General features: G+C 40.5%; 1 protein-coding gene across 1 annotated transcript; it reads right to left on the reverse strand.

Moving 5' to 3' along the window:
- Positions 1-1,359: 1,359 nt before the first annotated feature.
- On the reverse strand, positions 1,360-13,797 carry CAB39L (calcium binding protein 39 like). The gene is made up of 5 exons (XM_010728857.3): positions 13,658-13,797; positions 7,702-7,870; positions 3,755-3,814; positions 2,168-2,233; positions 1,360-1,533 (listed from the first exon to the last, which is right to left on the reverse strand). The coding sequence occupies exons 1-5, from the start codon at positions 13,669-13,671 to the stop codon at positions 1,381-1,383; spliced, it is 462 nt and encodes a 153-aa protein (XP_010727159.2). The 5' UTR covers positions 13,672-13,797; the 3' UTR covers positions 1,360-1,380.
- Between the last annotated feature and the right edge of the window lie 207 nt (positions 13,798-14,004).

Consider the following 14,004-nt stretch of genomic DNA (forward strand, 5'->3'; position numbering starts at 1 on the left):
TTAATTTTGTTCAAAACTTTTTTTGGGGGGAGCAGAGAAATAAAAAGTTTTTTGGAGGAGCTGTACACAATGAAGATCTGAAAACTTTTTGCCAAAGCAGAAAAGGCAGAACTACAAAACTCCACCTGTCACTGTGAATGTACAGCAGGTGAAGCAATTTTATCACAACAGCATGACTTCTGTCGTGATCTGGAACCTTTCCTAACCATTCTGAGGGAGGATACCCTCACAGTTCCCCTTTTTAAAAAATTATTAGCAACTCCATTCACATAATTTGATATTATTGTGGCAATTCCAAAAGCAGCCTCGCATAGGAACAATTCAACTCAGTCTCTGATCCAAAGCAGAGAACTTTTTTGAGAGGCAAACAGTAATCTTTTCACCATATAGTATGAATCATTTCGGGAGAAGAGGGGTTCAGGGGAGACCTTATTGCTCTCTACAACTGCCTGAAGGGAGGGCCGGACTCTTCTCCTGCATAACTAGCAACAGAACTAGAGGGAATGGCCTGAAGTTGTGCCAGAGGAGATTCAATGAGGTGCTGGAATGGGCTGCCCAGGGAAGTGGTTGAGTCATCATCCCTGGAGGTGTTCAAGAAACATTTAGATGTTGTACTGAGGAGCATGGTTTAATGTGGAAGTACTGCTGGTAGGTGGACAGTTGGACTGGATGATCTGGGAGGTCTTTTCCAACCTTAGTAATTCTAAGATTCTATGATCATAAAGAAAAGGAAGACATTATTTGGGTCTGGTAATTATTTAAGACTCTATTAATGATGAGTGCAGAAGGATGGAAAGATTGAACTCATTTCAAATGAGATTTATCAAATCTTTCTAATATTTTTAAAAGCAAATTGCCTTCACACTGATGCACAGTACCTGTACCATCTACTTTCGATCTTAACTAAGAGTTTTAAGACATTGTGGGGATTTGTTGTTGTTTTAAATATGTTTACCCAGAATCACATGGTAAAATTACATAAGAGCTGGGGAAAGGATCCTGAACAGTATCTAGAAGCAGTGCATTTTGGTACTGTTACCATCCACTTCATCAGTGTGTGAGCGACAACCCTCAGACAGTTTGAAATGATGCTGCATTAGAACTCACCTGAAGGAAGGCAAAATCTGACCTAGTGGGGGGCAACTCTGCCTATGGCAGGGTATTGGAACTACATCTTTAAGGTACGCTCCAACCCAAGTCATTCTACGACTGTATGAAAACAGAGGTTGCATGGTAAAGGTCTTCAAGGAAGATGTTCTTAGATGCTTGACATGACTGTAAACCTCAACCTTTAGCCTTATTTTTCCAGGCTTTCTCTTGGTCACCTTGAAAGACACTTTTATGAGCAGAAAAGAAAGTCTGCCACCTTTACAGCTCATGCTAGCTCACCTTGAACACATGGAATGCTTCAAATTGAATGTTGGGGCTTTTGTCTCGGAGCAAGTTCATCATCAGCTTTAGATTCTCTGGTTTGCTGATATATTTTGTCATGATGGCAAAGTTGTGTCTGTCTAGAATCAGTTCACCCAGCAGCTGTAGAGACAATTACAAAATAAAAGCGCATTTTCTATTTAACATGTGATTTCTGAATGAAAATAAAAACAGCATACTTTAGTGTTTGCTTATATTAACTAGGCCTGTTAACATGTAGTGAGTTACTTAATGCCCATCTTCCAAACTTTATAGTAGGGGTTACCACATATGAACTGAATGTAATAGGAGCTGGTATGAGCCAGCTAGAAGAGAAGCAAGTATAGTGCAACTGTCCCACAAGGACACCCTTCATTTCAATGAGATATTACAGGAACACACCTATGTGTTCCCATCTGCATTTCAGTGCTGCAGCAGCAACAGACAAACATAAACTACGATGTTACTCCCAAGTTTGTTTTAACTTTTGTGCTGAATTGAAGTACAAACTTGAGGTCAGAGAAAAAACAATGGTGCTTATCCCATAGAAACAGTCCAATGCTTCAGCACAGATTCAGGAAATGAAATTCACAATAAGCTCTTGTGCTCTGTATGAAGAGCATCCTCAAGCATTTCTTTTTTTTGGTTGTTGTTGTTAGAAAGGACATGTTTACTTCATTGCCATACATGCATTTTGATATTTTGCATAACTTGGAATACAAATTTAGAAGGAAAGCACTAGGAAATCATACTTTACCTTCAGAGATTGTCTCTTTGTTACGTAATTCTCAGAATGAAGGAGTTTTTCATAATCCTCAAAGATCTAGACGAACAAGAAAACACAAATGCATTCACAGTTCATGTCCATCCTTCCTTCTCCCCATTCCTTTCTCCCAGTTCTTCCCACAACAGAGGAGCAGCAGAAGTAGCAGCAGTGCCATCCTCTAACACTTCACTGCAATGCCAGGCCTGGCTCTTGCAGCCTTTTTTCTTTGTTTGCTATCACACAGTGAATTAATGTCCAGCAATACTCATCTGCCAAATACCACAGAAAGTGATACCACACTGGATGTAAGAGGAGGTGGCACGAGCCAGCTAGGACAGAATTCAGCCACTGCTTCCACAACTTTCTTTTATGGGAGTGAACCTGTTGCTAGGACGCATGGGTCCAGCACATTACACCTACTCACTCATATCATGGTTGTGACTTGCTCTGTGAATTAATAGGACATGCCAAATTGGAGACGCTGCATCCCAAACTGGCAGGTGCCAAAAGCACTTCTGCAAGGTGCCACCTGCCTTCAACACCCCAAATCGTTAAAGCAATTTGCAGACGAAATTCATAAGGAGTAGGGTGCACTCTGGCTTTTGCAGCATTGGGTGAAAGGAATCTTGTGGTCAAGAAGAGTGGCAGTGCTACTGTACGTGCAAGCCATCAACCAAACAAACCAACCCATTGTTATCTGAGAAAAATCCTAATGATCTGTATTTCTACCTCCAATTTTAAATGTTCAATAAGGACTGAATGGAAACTATTCCACTGTACTCCTTCAGTACTAACAGAGAAAAGATTAGCAGATACCTAATTTTGTTCCAGTTGAGCTGCATTTATCACCCTGCAGTAATCAGCCTGATCTTTATTTAACCTTCTTGGTAACTCTAGAATGAAAGAAATAGTCTTCGTTCCTTTTCTTTTGGCAGTGAAATAAAGAATACCTAAGGTAACATAAGAACATAACCTGCAGTCTCATTCCTTTATCTGTATCAGACCAATTTGACTGCAGTGGAATTTTTCTGACCAACATTTGGTTCAAAACATGGACAAAAAATCAAAGTGAAAAATGGCAAGAAATCAAGGGATTAAATTACTTTGGATGGTAAGACAAATAATGACATCTTAGTCCAGCATTAGTGGATATTGCTTTCAGACATGCAAAAACTTCTCCCAGTAACTCTTCTCCTCTGTCCCAAAATGATACCAGTATGATCCTATCAATTCTGGAATACCAAAAAATTGTTTAAAAACATGAATATTTTTTTCTCTACGCTCTACCTACTGACTAACTTTGCAGTTCTGTTTACGTATGAGGAGACAGAATGCAGAAATGAATAAATCTTTTTTTTTAAGCTATGAACTCCCTTGAAATCTTGGCATTTGCCCCTTGTGTGTGTGAGTAGCTTGGGTACCTGTATTTTAAATGCCACATTTTGTAAAAGCAATGTTTAGTTTGCAATCCTGTTCAACTATTTTATGCGGAGCATGAAATTCTCCACTGGTGAAAATAGGCTTCTTTCAGCTAAGCATGAAGAGATTTTATGAAGTTCTCCTATCATTTGTACTCACCGTATCATAATTTTGTTCCATAAAATCTGCTACCAACAACTTGTGCCTTGTTAACAAGTCCTGGAAAAGAACACAGAAAGGCTACCTTGGAGAGTGTGCTTATTTAACCATCTCTTTATTCTCAAATATACTTTAATATTCTGAGCACATCATCTTTTACAAGCTATCACCAACATGATTTCCATCAAACAAAGACCATTTAAAAACAATACTGCATGAAATTCAGTTGTTCTGTTTCTACTTGGACCAGAAGGAGAATTCAGTCAATGCTAACAGAATCAACACTAAGTTATTCTAAAATTCTTCCTATTCCTTCTTCCTCTCATCCTTTGTTTTTTGTGGTCATTGTGTACAGTACTTTCAGTAAGCTCGGGTGAGGGGAAAAAGAAAAGCAAAACAACTCTTTACGGAGGGATCAGCTTTGGTTCCATAACCAACAGTTATCTCCATTCTGCCCCACAACAGGAAAAGTATGGTAAGTTTGATCAACTGCTATTGCTCATCTCCAAAAATGCAATAAGGCAGTCTCTAATTCAGCCACAGGACATATATATAACCTACTTAAAACCTAAAAGTTAGGCCCAGACCCACAGTAGCAATCCAGGTTCCCTCCACAGCCATTCCACCTCCAGAAAGGTAGGTGGGATGAGTTCCTTCTGTGGCTGTTATTCTGCACAAGACATGCTTGGCAGTAGCAGAGGCCTTCAGACAGCTGAAGCTGAATCATCTCATTCTGAAAGGTGGATAACTAATTCAAATTTAAATTAAAGCGATCTCTTCCCCAGAATCGGGATGCTATCACTGAAGTGACCAGTTTGAGGCACTGAAGTTTAATTTTTATCTTATTTCCTTTCTAAAAGCATAACAGTGACAACAATAAATGCCTGATGAAGTCCATTCAAGTGGATGTTTTAGCTTGAAGAAGATAAGGCTCTAGGGAGACCTCATTGTGGCCTTCCAATACTCGAAGGGAAGAATATAAACAGGAGGGAGAACGACTGTTTACAAGGGTGGACAGTGATAGGACAAGGGGGAATGGTTTTAAACTGAGACAGGGGAGGTTTAGGTTAGATATTAGGAGGAAGCTGTTCACACAGAGGGTGGTGATGCACTGGAACAGGTTGCCCAAGGAGGTTGTGGATGCCCCATCCCTGGAGGCATTCAAGGCCAGGCTGGATGTGGCTCTGGGCAGCCTGGTCTGGTGGTTGGTGACCCTGCACATAGCAGGGGGGTTGAAACGAGATGATCATTGTGGTCCTTTTCAACCCAGGCCATTCTGTGATTCTATGTTTGTTTCAGTGAACCAGTTTCTGATATCTTTTTCATCAACTTTTCCTTGGCTTCCTTATCCAGTGACTGAAGCTGATGTAGATGCACCACCCACATCCTCTGCAGCATAACAAACAAAAGCAATCCTTTGCATACTAATCCTTTAATTTATTTTTACCATCAATTATAAGAGGAAAACAGAGCGTTATAAAACCCAATACATTATTTTTATAAAATATTCCTCTGTTTAGCAAGATTGCAATTTTACCAGCTTAAAAGGCTGAGCACAAGAAATGTGATTCAAAAGCTTTGATGCAGGCACTTATGAAGCAAATACAACATTTTTCAATAGGGGGCACAAATGGAATATAATCCAAAATGAGTTTCTCATAGGAAATCACAAGGTAGCGTGGAGCAGCAGTATTCAGCCAGCACTATCTCCACCCTCCCCATAGCTGACTGTAAATACAAGCTGTTTTCCTCTGCATTTTGAGCAGCTCTACTTCCCCTCTGCCACTCTGCAGGTACACCTGGCTGAGTTTCATTCAGAAGTACATCTCAACATCATTAAAAATTGCAATATTTTCCTACTATAAATTCCCCCAAACTTTAACTCACATTTAACTAAATCCTCCTCTGGTGCACAGACTGTTGAAGACTTTCAGCTCTCTATCAGACACCCTGGTGGCAACACTACAAAGCCAATGGGAAACAGAACTGAGAGCACTGAGCTCAGCAATCCACTCAGTAAGTGATTGTAGCACTGATTGTTATGCTATTAGAAATAAGGTAGCCCCACATTTCATGATTCAACTGCTTCCACATCATTTCTTTCTGTTCCAGTTATTTAGAGTAATGGTCAAATAGAAGGTGATGAGCAGCTGGTTTATTTCCAGAACTGGGTATCTATCAGGTGCTAAAAGATAATTTAAAACAAAATGCAGTTTACTGACTTGCTACAAGCATTTTAAGAGGTGATTTCTGACCTAACAACTGCTCTCATACTTCTCTCTCTTTCTAATGCACGTGAGGATGTAGAAACTCTATTTTTAAACCCTGCTAAAAATACACTTAGATCACAAGGGACAGAAATAAGTTCCACAGCTGCAGATCCATGAAGGATGACCAATCCCTCCTGCCTTGGGGGAACTGCAGCAGCCTCTAGTCCCTGTCTTAGCTTAACTGACCCGTGTCCACATCCCACCTCCCTCCTGGGGGGACACAACAACAGCACAACTTATTCAACAGCAGTTATCTTCTAATTGTTTTAAGGGGTTGTTTGGACTGGTCATCCAGCAGAACTCATTACTTACGAACACAACATTATTTCCACTGTGGAAATCTTCAACATATTCCATCAGTCAGTGAAACTGAGGCCAGATCTCAGTATGTGGTAAATTGCCAAAATGACATTCCTTACAGATACTCCTAAGTTAGGTCTATCTAATCATGTTTCTAATTAGCTTTGAGAGGAAAGAATGAACAACTTGTTTCTATGACAGCAAAGAACCCAGTGACGGGGGGAAAAATGTTATGTCTATATTTAGATTATTCTTTACCTGAAAAGAATTTTCTCTAGCTTAAGTTATTATTCAGAAATAAACCAATCTTCCCTGCATATTTTGCCCATAGGGCACCAAATTGTGCTTAAAAACTGTATTAGCTCCGTGCAGGAAAGATGATGGTCATATACAAATTCCACAAAATCTGGCAAGCTTCTCCCAGCTCCACTTCTAATACAAACTCAGACTAGATACAGAATGTAGTTCACATGGTCCCAGCATTCAGTGCTGCAGTGAAAGACAAACCCTGCCTCCTGCTTTTGGTCCACCCCTGCTGCACTGAGAGGACCCACAGATTGTCCCCAGCAGCTTCACACCTGTCAGGAAGCCTCTGGGAAATGGCAGCTGGGCCTTGCTAGAGCTCCTTCATATTCATGGGTACAATTAAGCTCTTTGTCACTTGCACATAAGAAGGTGGCAGTGTTTTAGTTGTGACTGGAAGAGCTCCATGAAGCCTCTCCTTTGATCTGCCTTTCCAAACTTTCAGCACAACTGGGGTCAAAAGACAGAAGTCCCTACACCACCACACAAACTAGGGTCACTGTAACACCAAGGCCTTCCTCCAGTGCACGCCTCCATGATACTTTTACCTACTTGGCTCTCCTCAGTACAGTCCTTGCACTAACTCATGTGTCACAAATGTAATCATGCAAACATGTAAAAATAATTATCAGGAGCACAGCATTAGGCTAAACTCAATTCTCAAGCTGACAAGGGTCAGCAACAATTAGAGGGTTTCAAAAGTGAATTTTAAATGATTCCTTCTGTTGGTTGTTTGTGGTCATGACGGGTAGCAGTTTTAATTTGGGGAAGGCTAGGGAATGAAGAAAGGCTATGCATTCCACAAGAACTGTATGTAATGCATGATTAATTTGAGTTTTAAATGGTTGCATTAAGGGCCTTGGGGCATCAAGATGAAGAACATTAGTGAAATATAAATCTGTGCAGACTTAATCACTGTTGTGAATCCTGTTACAAGCTCACCAAGGACTAATTATACTCCTTACTGAACAATGAAAAATCCATTCAGTTTAAAGGCAATACGATATTCAACTATCGCTACTGATGGAATCCATTTTTGACATGACAGTAAGATACAGGTATCAAATAAATTACCTTGAACGTAGCAAAGGCATCAGATGCTATATCAAATGTTGACATTTCCACATACTTGAAAAAGTCTCTGAACTGTTCTGAAAAAAGTATGATTTTGGCCAATGGTTCATGCCGGATGCACTCCCTCAGCATAATTCCACAGCGTAAGGCAATATTTGGGGATTCATAGCTGGAAAATGAAAGGAAATAAAAAAGATCAAACACAGAAGAACAAAAATAAACAGGCAATCTTATAGCACCAGGGAAACTTGTAGCATAGGATATATATGTGCCAGAGTGGATACAGCACACACACAGTCTTTCCCAATGAGAGTACTGCGTCCAGCTTCAGGAGAGCAGCTCACAATGTAGTAGCATACACACAAATAAGGCTCTCGGCACTCCCCATTGCAAACTTCTGTCTTCACAAGCCAATGCACATTTCAGCATGAACGTCCATTACACCTCCTCTCCGTGAAGAAACTACATGTAGAGTGCATAAGGTTTCATTAGAATTCCTTTACTCCCTTGGATTTATGAGAAAGCAAAACCCATTCGATATAATAATTTCCCTTTTCAGATGTAGTACTGAACTCCTCAGTTTATTAAAAAAAAACAAACAAAAAACACAACACCTCATGACAATCCATCAACTCCCACTCTTCTAGAAAGCATCATTCCAGAATATTAATGTCTAATAAGGAAGGTAGGAAGAGTTTCCAAAGACAGTATGATTAAGCTTTTCCAGCCCTGAAGACCTTTCCTGCAGTTTAGGAGGAATTCTGCTTAACTCCCTCCCTCCCACACACACACTAAGCAGAGGCTGAGGGTTTATTCGGGAGTTTGTGCCTCAGGTTACCACCCCACTATAGCACAGGCATCATCACAGAGAGGAGCTGGCACACCTCTCTTGGAAAGGGAGGCAGGGGGGTTAGGGTGGAAATTCAGATAATCTCCTCTCTAAATAAAGTCTTGATGTTTTTAACGCTGAAATGAATCCAAAACAAAACTGTTAGAAACAATTTAGAAGAAAGGAAAAAAAAAAAAAAAAGAATGCAATCTAACAGTCAGGAGGACTTAAAATGAACTTCTTCCAGCAATATTCAGTCATGTGGAAGTGACGAAGTTCAAGGGACAGAAAGCACACTCTGTTTCAATAAGCTGGTAATACTATATCAGGACTGTGTATTATCACACAGAGCTTATCAGCATCATTTTTCCTTTGCACAATTAATTCCTAGCGCTAGGCCAAAAAGGGAAAAAAAAAAAAAGAAAAAAGACAAAATGCCATCTGTGCTGTGAGTGAGTGGGCCCTCAAATTTACCACCAACATGCAATTTAAAAGAATTGTAGTGTTCTGAGAGCATACCAGAGCTGCATATTTCAACCTGATGTCAACAATAGTTAGCTTAATGAAAAATGAACTGCTATTCCAAAAAGGCAAATGAAACTTCCCACCCTCAAGTAGATGCAAAAGTCAAGCCCCTGCTTGTTTCCTTTTGGGAAGCATTTGCAACCCTAAACTTACAACTCTTCAGACAACACACACTGGTTACTACTTTCTGTTAAGGCACACCTCCCCTCTTACCCATTAGCAGGAATTACTAATTTTCAAGCAGAAAGAGGCGGAGCTGCTCCTAGGAGCGCAGCCAGGAAAATATTTAATACTTGGCTAAGAAATATTATGGTTGGAATAAAAGCAAATTACATTGTTTCCAGCACAATAACTTTTTAAAACACGAGCATCAACAAAGTCATTCTTAGTCAAACGCTCCATTATCTAGAGCTGGGTTATGGACCTTTGACTGCTCACATAAGCGAGGGAAGTTGGGCTTGGCTCCTGGAATATGCCTGGAAGAAGTTGACAGGCTGCCTGGTCATAACTAGCACGTCATCTGCAGCCATATTTCCATGCAAGCCACCAGCGAGGAATGACAGAGATGCTCTTCTAATGAGCAATTGTGACTGTATGCAGTTCTCTTTTGTTCAGCTGAACTTACAACCTGAAGAAATCCCCACATACTGACTACAGAGGGCAACCAGAAAAAGAAAGAATGGACTCGGGATATTTCAGAACATTTATTGTGGAGGCTGAAAGAGGCCAGTCTAAGAGCAGAGATGCATCTTGGTGCAAAGGGAATTCTACTAGTGCAGAAGATGGTACAAGGTATGGATGCACAATGAAATAAATCACAAAGACATCAAGCCTGGAAGACTGAAGGTCAGGGCAGACAGCTCTATTCTTTTCTCCTTGCTAAATAACATAGCTTGAGCTTGTCCTTAGAAAAACTCAAGGGGAATTCTGCAACTCCAGACGGTACACCAGTATAACCTTAACTTCACTGTGATATGAAGAGATCATCACAAGTCAGGGCAGTGACTGAATACTTTAGAAACTGTATGTGACATGACAGATATTCACAAACGGTCTTATGCATTTCTAACTTGTGAGAAACAACAAAACAACAAAAGCAGAGCCATGAACTTCAAGTCTGCTGTAGTCACTGTACTAAAAAGGGAAAATATTTTAACTTATAAAGGACCAAATTATTTCCGAGCTAGTGCAATACTCTGACACCAAAGAAAGACTTGGGTCAAATTTGGCCTAAATATATCAGATACTCTATATACCAAACATTACATTCATCTGAAATTAAGTTATTTAAGTTCTAATTAAGTTCTTTACAGAGAGAGTGGTGAGGTGCTGGCACAGGCTGCCCAGAGAGGTTGTGGATGCCCCGTCCCTGGAGGTGTTCAAGGCCAGGTTGGATGGGGCCCTGGGCAGCCTGGTCCAGTATTAAATGTGGAGGTTGGTGGCCCTGCATGTGGCAGGGGGGTTGGAGATTCATGATCCCTGAGGTCCCTTCCAACCCTGGCCATTCTGTGATTCTGTTAAAATTCCTATTGATACACAAAGCCTGCTCATACAGAAGGTGCTATTAGCACAAGTCCTCATGCAGCGAAGTCAATTAACCTACCTCTCCCAAAAAATAATAGTAGTAGAATATGCACCACATGTTTTTCTGAAGCTCAGAATCTGGGAGGGAGTAGCCAAGAAATAAAGCGAGGGCTAAAAAAAAGGTAGGAACAATTACCTCAAAGTGGTAGTGCCACTGGAGTATTAGGCAGGAAGTACTGGGAGGGAGCTCTGATTCAGGATCCTTCCCACTCAACAGAGCTCACATTATGCAGTGAAAAAAGCAACCTTTTGTTGATACTCTTGTGAACCGACTGTCAGGGGGCAGAGGAAATTTTGCATCCAATACAAGCAAAACAATGACTAGTCTTCACAACAGTTCCAGGCTGTTTCTTCTACAGCCATGGTTGAAATATTTTTTTCCTCTCCAAACAATGTCATATAACAAACATTAAATGGTACAAGCAAGCCAAATCTACTTTCCTTTCTTTTAAGCAGATTTAATGTATTCCACTTAGCATTAAATAAACATGAAAGCACACCCTCAAGTAACACTGTCAAATGGCAATGCCTCCCATTAAGTATGTGTTTCCCAGTCTCACCATTGCCTGCATGCAGCAAGCACACAGGGGGCCGTGCCCTTGTTTCAGGCATGTATTTGAATTGCCATTTTCAGGCAGCCCTGGCAGTGGACCTGTGTATGTTAGGTAAGACATCATTACACAGCTACTTTTCAGCTATCACCAGTGATCAATAGGGCCATCTTCTGAAAGAATTCAACAGCACTTTCTAATGAAAAATCTGAGAAATAGCACTTCTGATACAGTGCAGTGCTGCAGAGAGATAGTCAAGATGTCAGGAAGGAGCCAGAGATCCAAACTAACACAGCACACTTCTGTACACATCTCTAAAAAGCACATAAATGCACCCACTGGCTCAGTCACCCACAGTGGAGTGTCTGTCAGCAGCACATATGCAAAACAATTTTTTTTTTACTATCATTTTAATATTCTTGGTTGCTACAGATGCCAAAGAATATCTGGGACACAATCCAAAAATATTTTCTAACTTGAAATAAAGCTGAGACATATGGTAGAGATGCACATATAACGTGCAAGAAGAAAATAAGTGAAAAAGAGAGGAGGAAATAAAAAAGACAAAGAGGGAAGAAAATGATTGCATCTCTACATGAAATGGAAAACAGTTGTACAACATAACAATGACTGAGAGAATGATCATAGATCCTCAAATCATAGAATGACTTTGGTTGGAAGGGACCTCAAGGACCATCAAGCTCCAGTCTCCAGCCACATGCAGGGCCACCAGCCTTGTCCTCTCCTTGTCCTGGCATTATCTACCCTTGTCAAGAGTTGACTCCCCTCCTGTTTATAGGCTCCCTTTAGGTACTAGAAGGATCATCAGTGTGATCATCACACTCCCGAAATAAACAGTTTGAGGTTTATATAAATGTTGAATTTTAATGAGCAAATGAGACCAAACTCCATAAACTATTCCTTTTCAAAGATGCTGGTGCCTAGTAACACAAAACAAGTTAGAGTTTCAAAATTAAAGTGAAATCATGATTAATCACAATACTTGTATGAGCAAGACCTAGTTCAGAAGAGTGACCTGCCCTGCCTCCCCCCTACCCTGCTGGTGGGAAAAGCAGCAGATCAGACCAGGACCTCTTGCTATCTCATCAAGCAAGACTTTTGACACTGCCACCTTCAATGACAGGTTCAGCCTCCCTTAAATCCCTGATAGAAATTAGTTCACTTGATTACTTGTATTTTCCTGCTCAGCTGCATTGGGCTGTTGCCAGTTTTGAAGCAAATAGCCAGTTTAGAGGGCTCATGCTGCAGACATGCCTGTTTCCCCTGACTCCAGGAGAGGCCAGGCTCACTTGTTCAGGTCTGCCCTTGGCAGAGGGGGAGGCCAGCTGGAAGGGATTTTACCCTTGGGGCTGCATTCTCATTATGCTCAAATCTTAGATATGGCTCAAGTATTTTCTTCATACTGATTGTGGAGCAAACAGTAAAAATGCCAATCTTAAGCCTCAAGAGCAAGAAAGATATTTTTGAAAAAAATCATTCTTTTAACCACCATCAGCTTAAAAGGCCTGTAACACAGTTCTTGTATGTACCAAGATAACTGCTATGACAGTCTACGTTGTTTCACAATGATCAGCTACTAAATGCTCTTATTTCTATATCAGTTCTTCAATCCACATCACATACATTCCCCTTTCCTCAGAGGAAAATAAACAAAAATCTAAAGCCAAAAGTAAACTACAGAAAACAGTAGACTGTAAGGGTTGGAAAAGCAAAGATTCTTGCTAAATGGGAGGCACTGTTGGTCACACAGAGGGGACAAAAACCTCAAGAGTTTTAGGCAGTTTGTGCATTCCTGATCACAACTATAGCTGATGTCCTCTCCATGCTGCAGCCTACTCCCTCTCCTTGGCTGACTTACCTTGGGAACCACCACCTTATTACTCAGCACTTACGACCACAGAGGTTACAAGAAAAAAAGATTTCATGCTGAAAGATGTGAAGTTAATTACTGAATTAATTTAAAGTTGACATTCGCATGTGGCTACAAGCATTTGAGAATCCTGCCATCTATTTGTTTTATGCATTCTTGCTTCTTTGTGTTCTACCCCATGGTGGTCCAGCATATGACTCCAGTTATTCACAGACACCAGTATAATTCCCTCCTGCAGTGCAAGACTGTCTAAATGAAATTCAGCAGTTGTCAACAACGCTAGTTTAGGGCAAGAACTGAAGTACATGTCACATGGTAAGCAATCAAAAACAAGCAGCACATAATTATTCCAACATGAAGTTTTAATGGCCGAATGAAATAATCCAGTCATTAAAAAGTAGACATTGATGCAGCAAGTAAGTAAATATGAAAGAAACAAAACAAGAAATCTGGAACAAAATCTGAAAATCCTTGTTAGAAAATAAAAAAGAAAGTGAGAAAGTAGATCAGCTGCAATGCCAGTATGTTCCGGGCAATGCTCTTTAACAGAAATTAAAGACAAATTAAAGCACCCACCCTTTCAGAAGCATGAATAGGATATGTGGATGGGCACTAATGTATTCCACAGTTGGGCTGCGTGTGCCAATTTGTCTTCTCAGGATGTTGTTAAATATCTGGGAAACATCCTTTTTACCCTGTTAAAGAAGAAAAACAATTCTTCAACTGTAGAAACATGAGCAAATGACCATTCACTATAATCTCTATTTAAAGTGGAAACTAAATTTAAAACAAAAACAGGCTTGTCTCCTTCTGGGGCTCTCCACAGTCGCAATACATCACACTTGTTCTTTCTTCAGTGACAAGATTTCTTCCCTTGAGTGGCTCTTAAGATTACCAACCCCCACCCACACACACACACTTAT

Source organism: Meleagris gallopavo, chromosome 1, assembly GCF_000146605.3.
Source record: "Meleagris gallopavo isolate NT-WF06-2002-E0010 breed Aviagen turkey brand Nicholas breeding stock chromosome 1, Turkey_5.1, whole genome shotgun sequence".
In the NCBI taxonomy this organism is placed as follows: domain Eukaryota; kingdom Metazoa; phylum Chordata; class Aves; order Galliformes; family Phasianidae; genus Meleagris; species Meleagris gallopavo.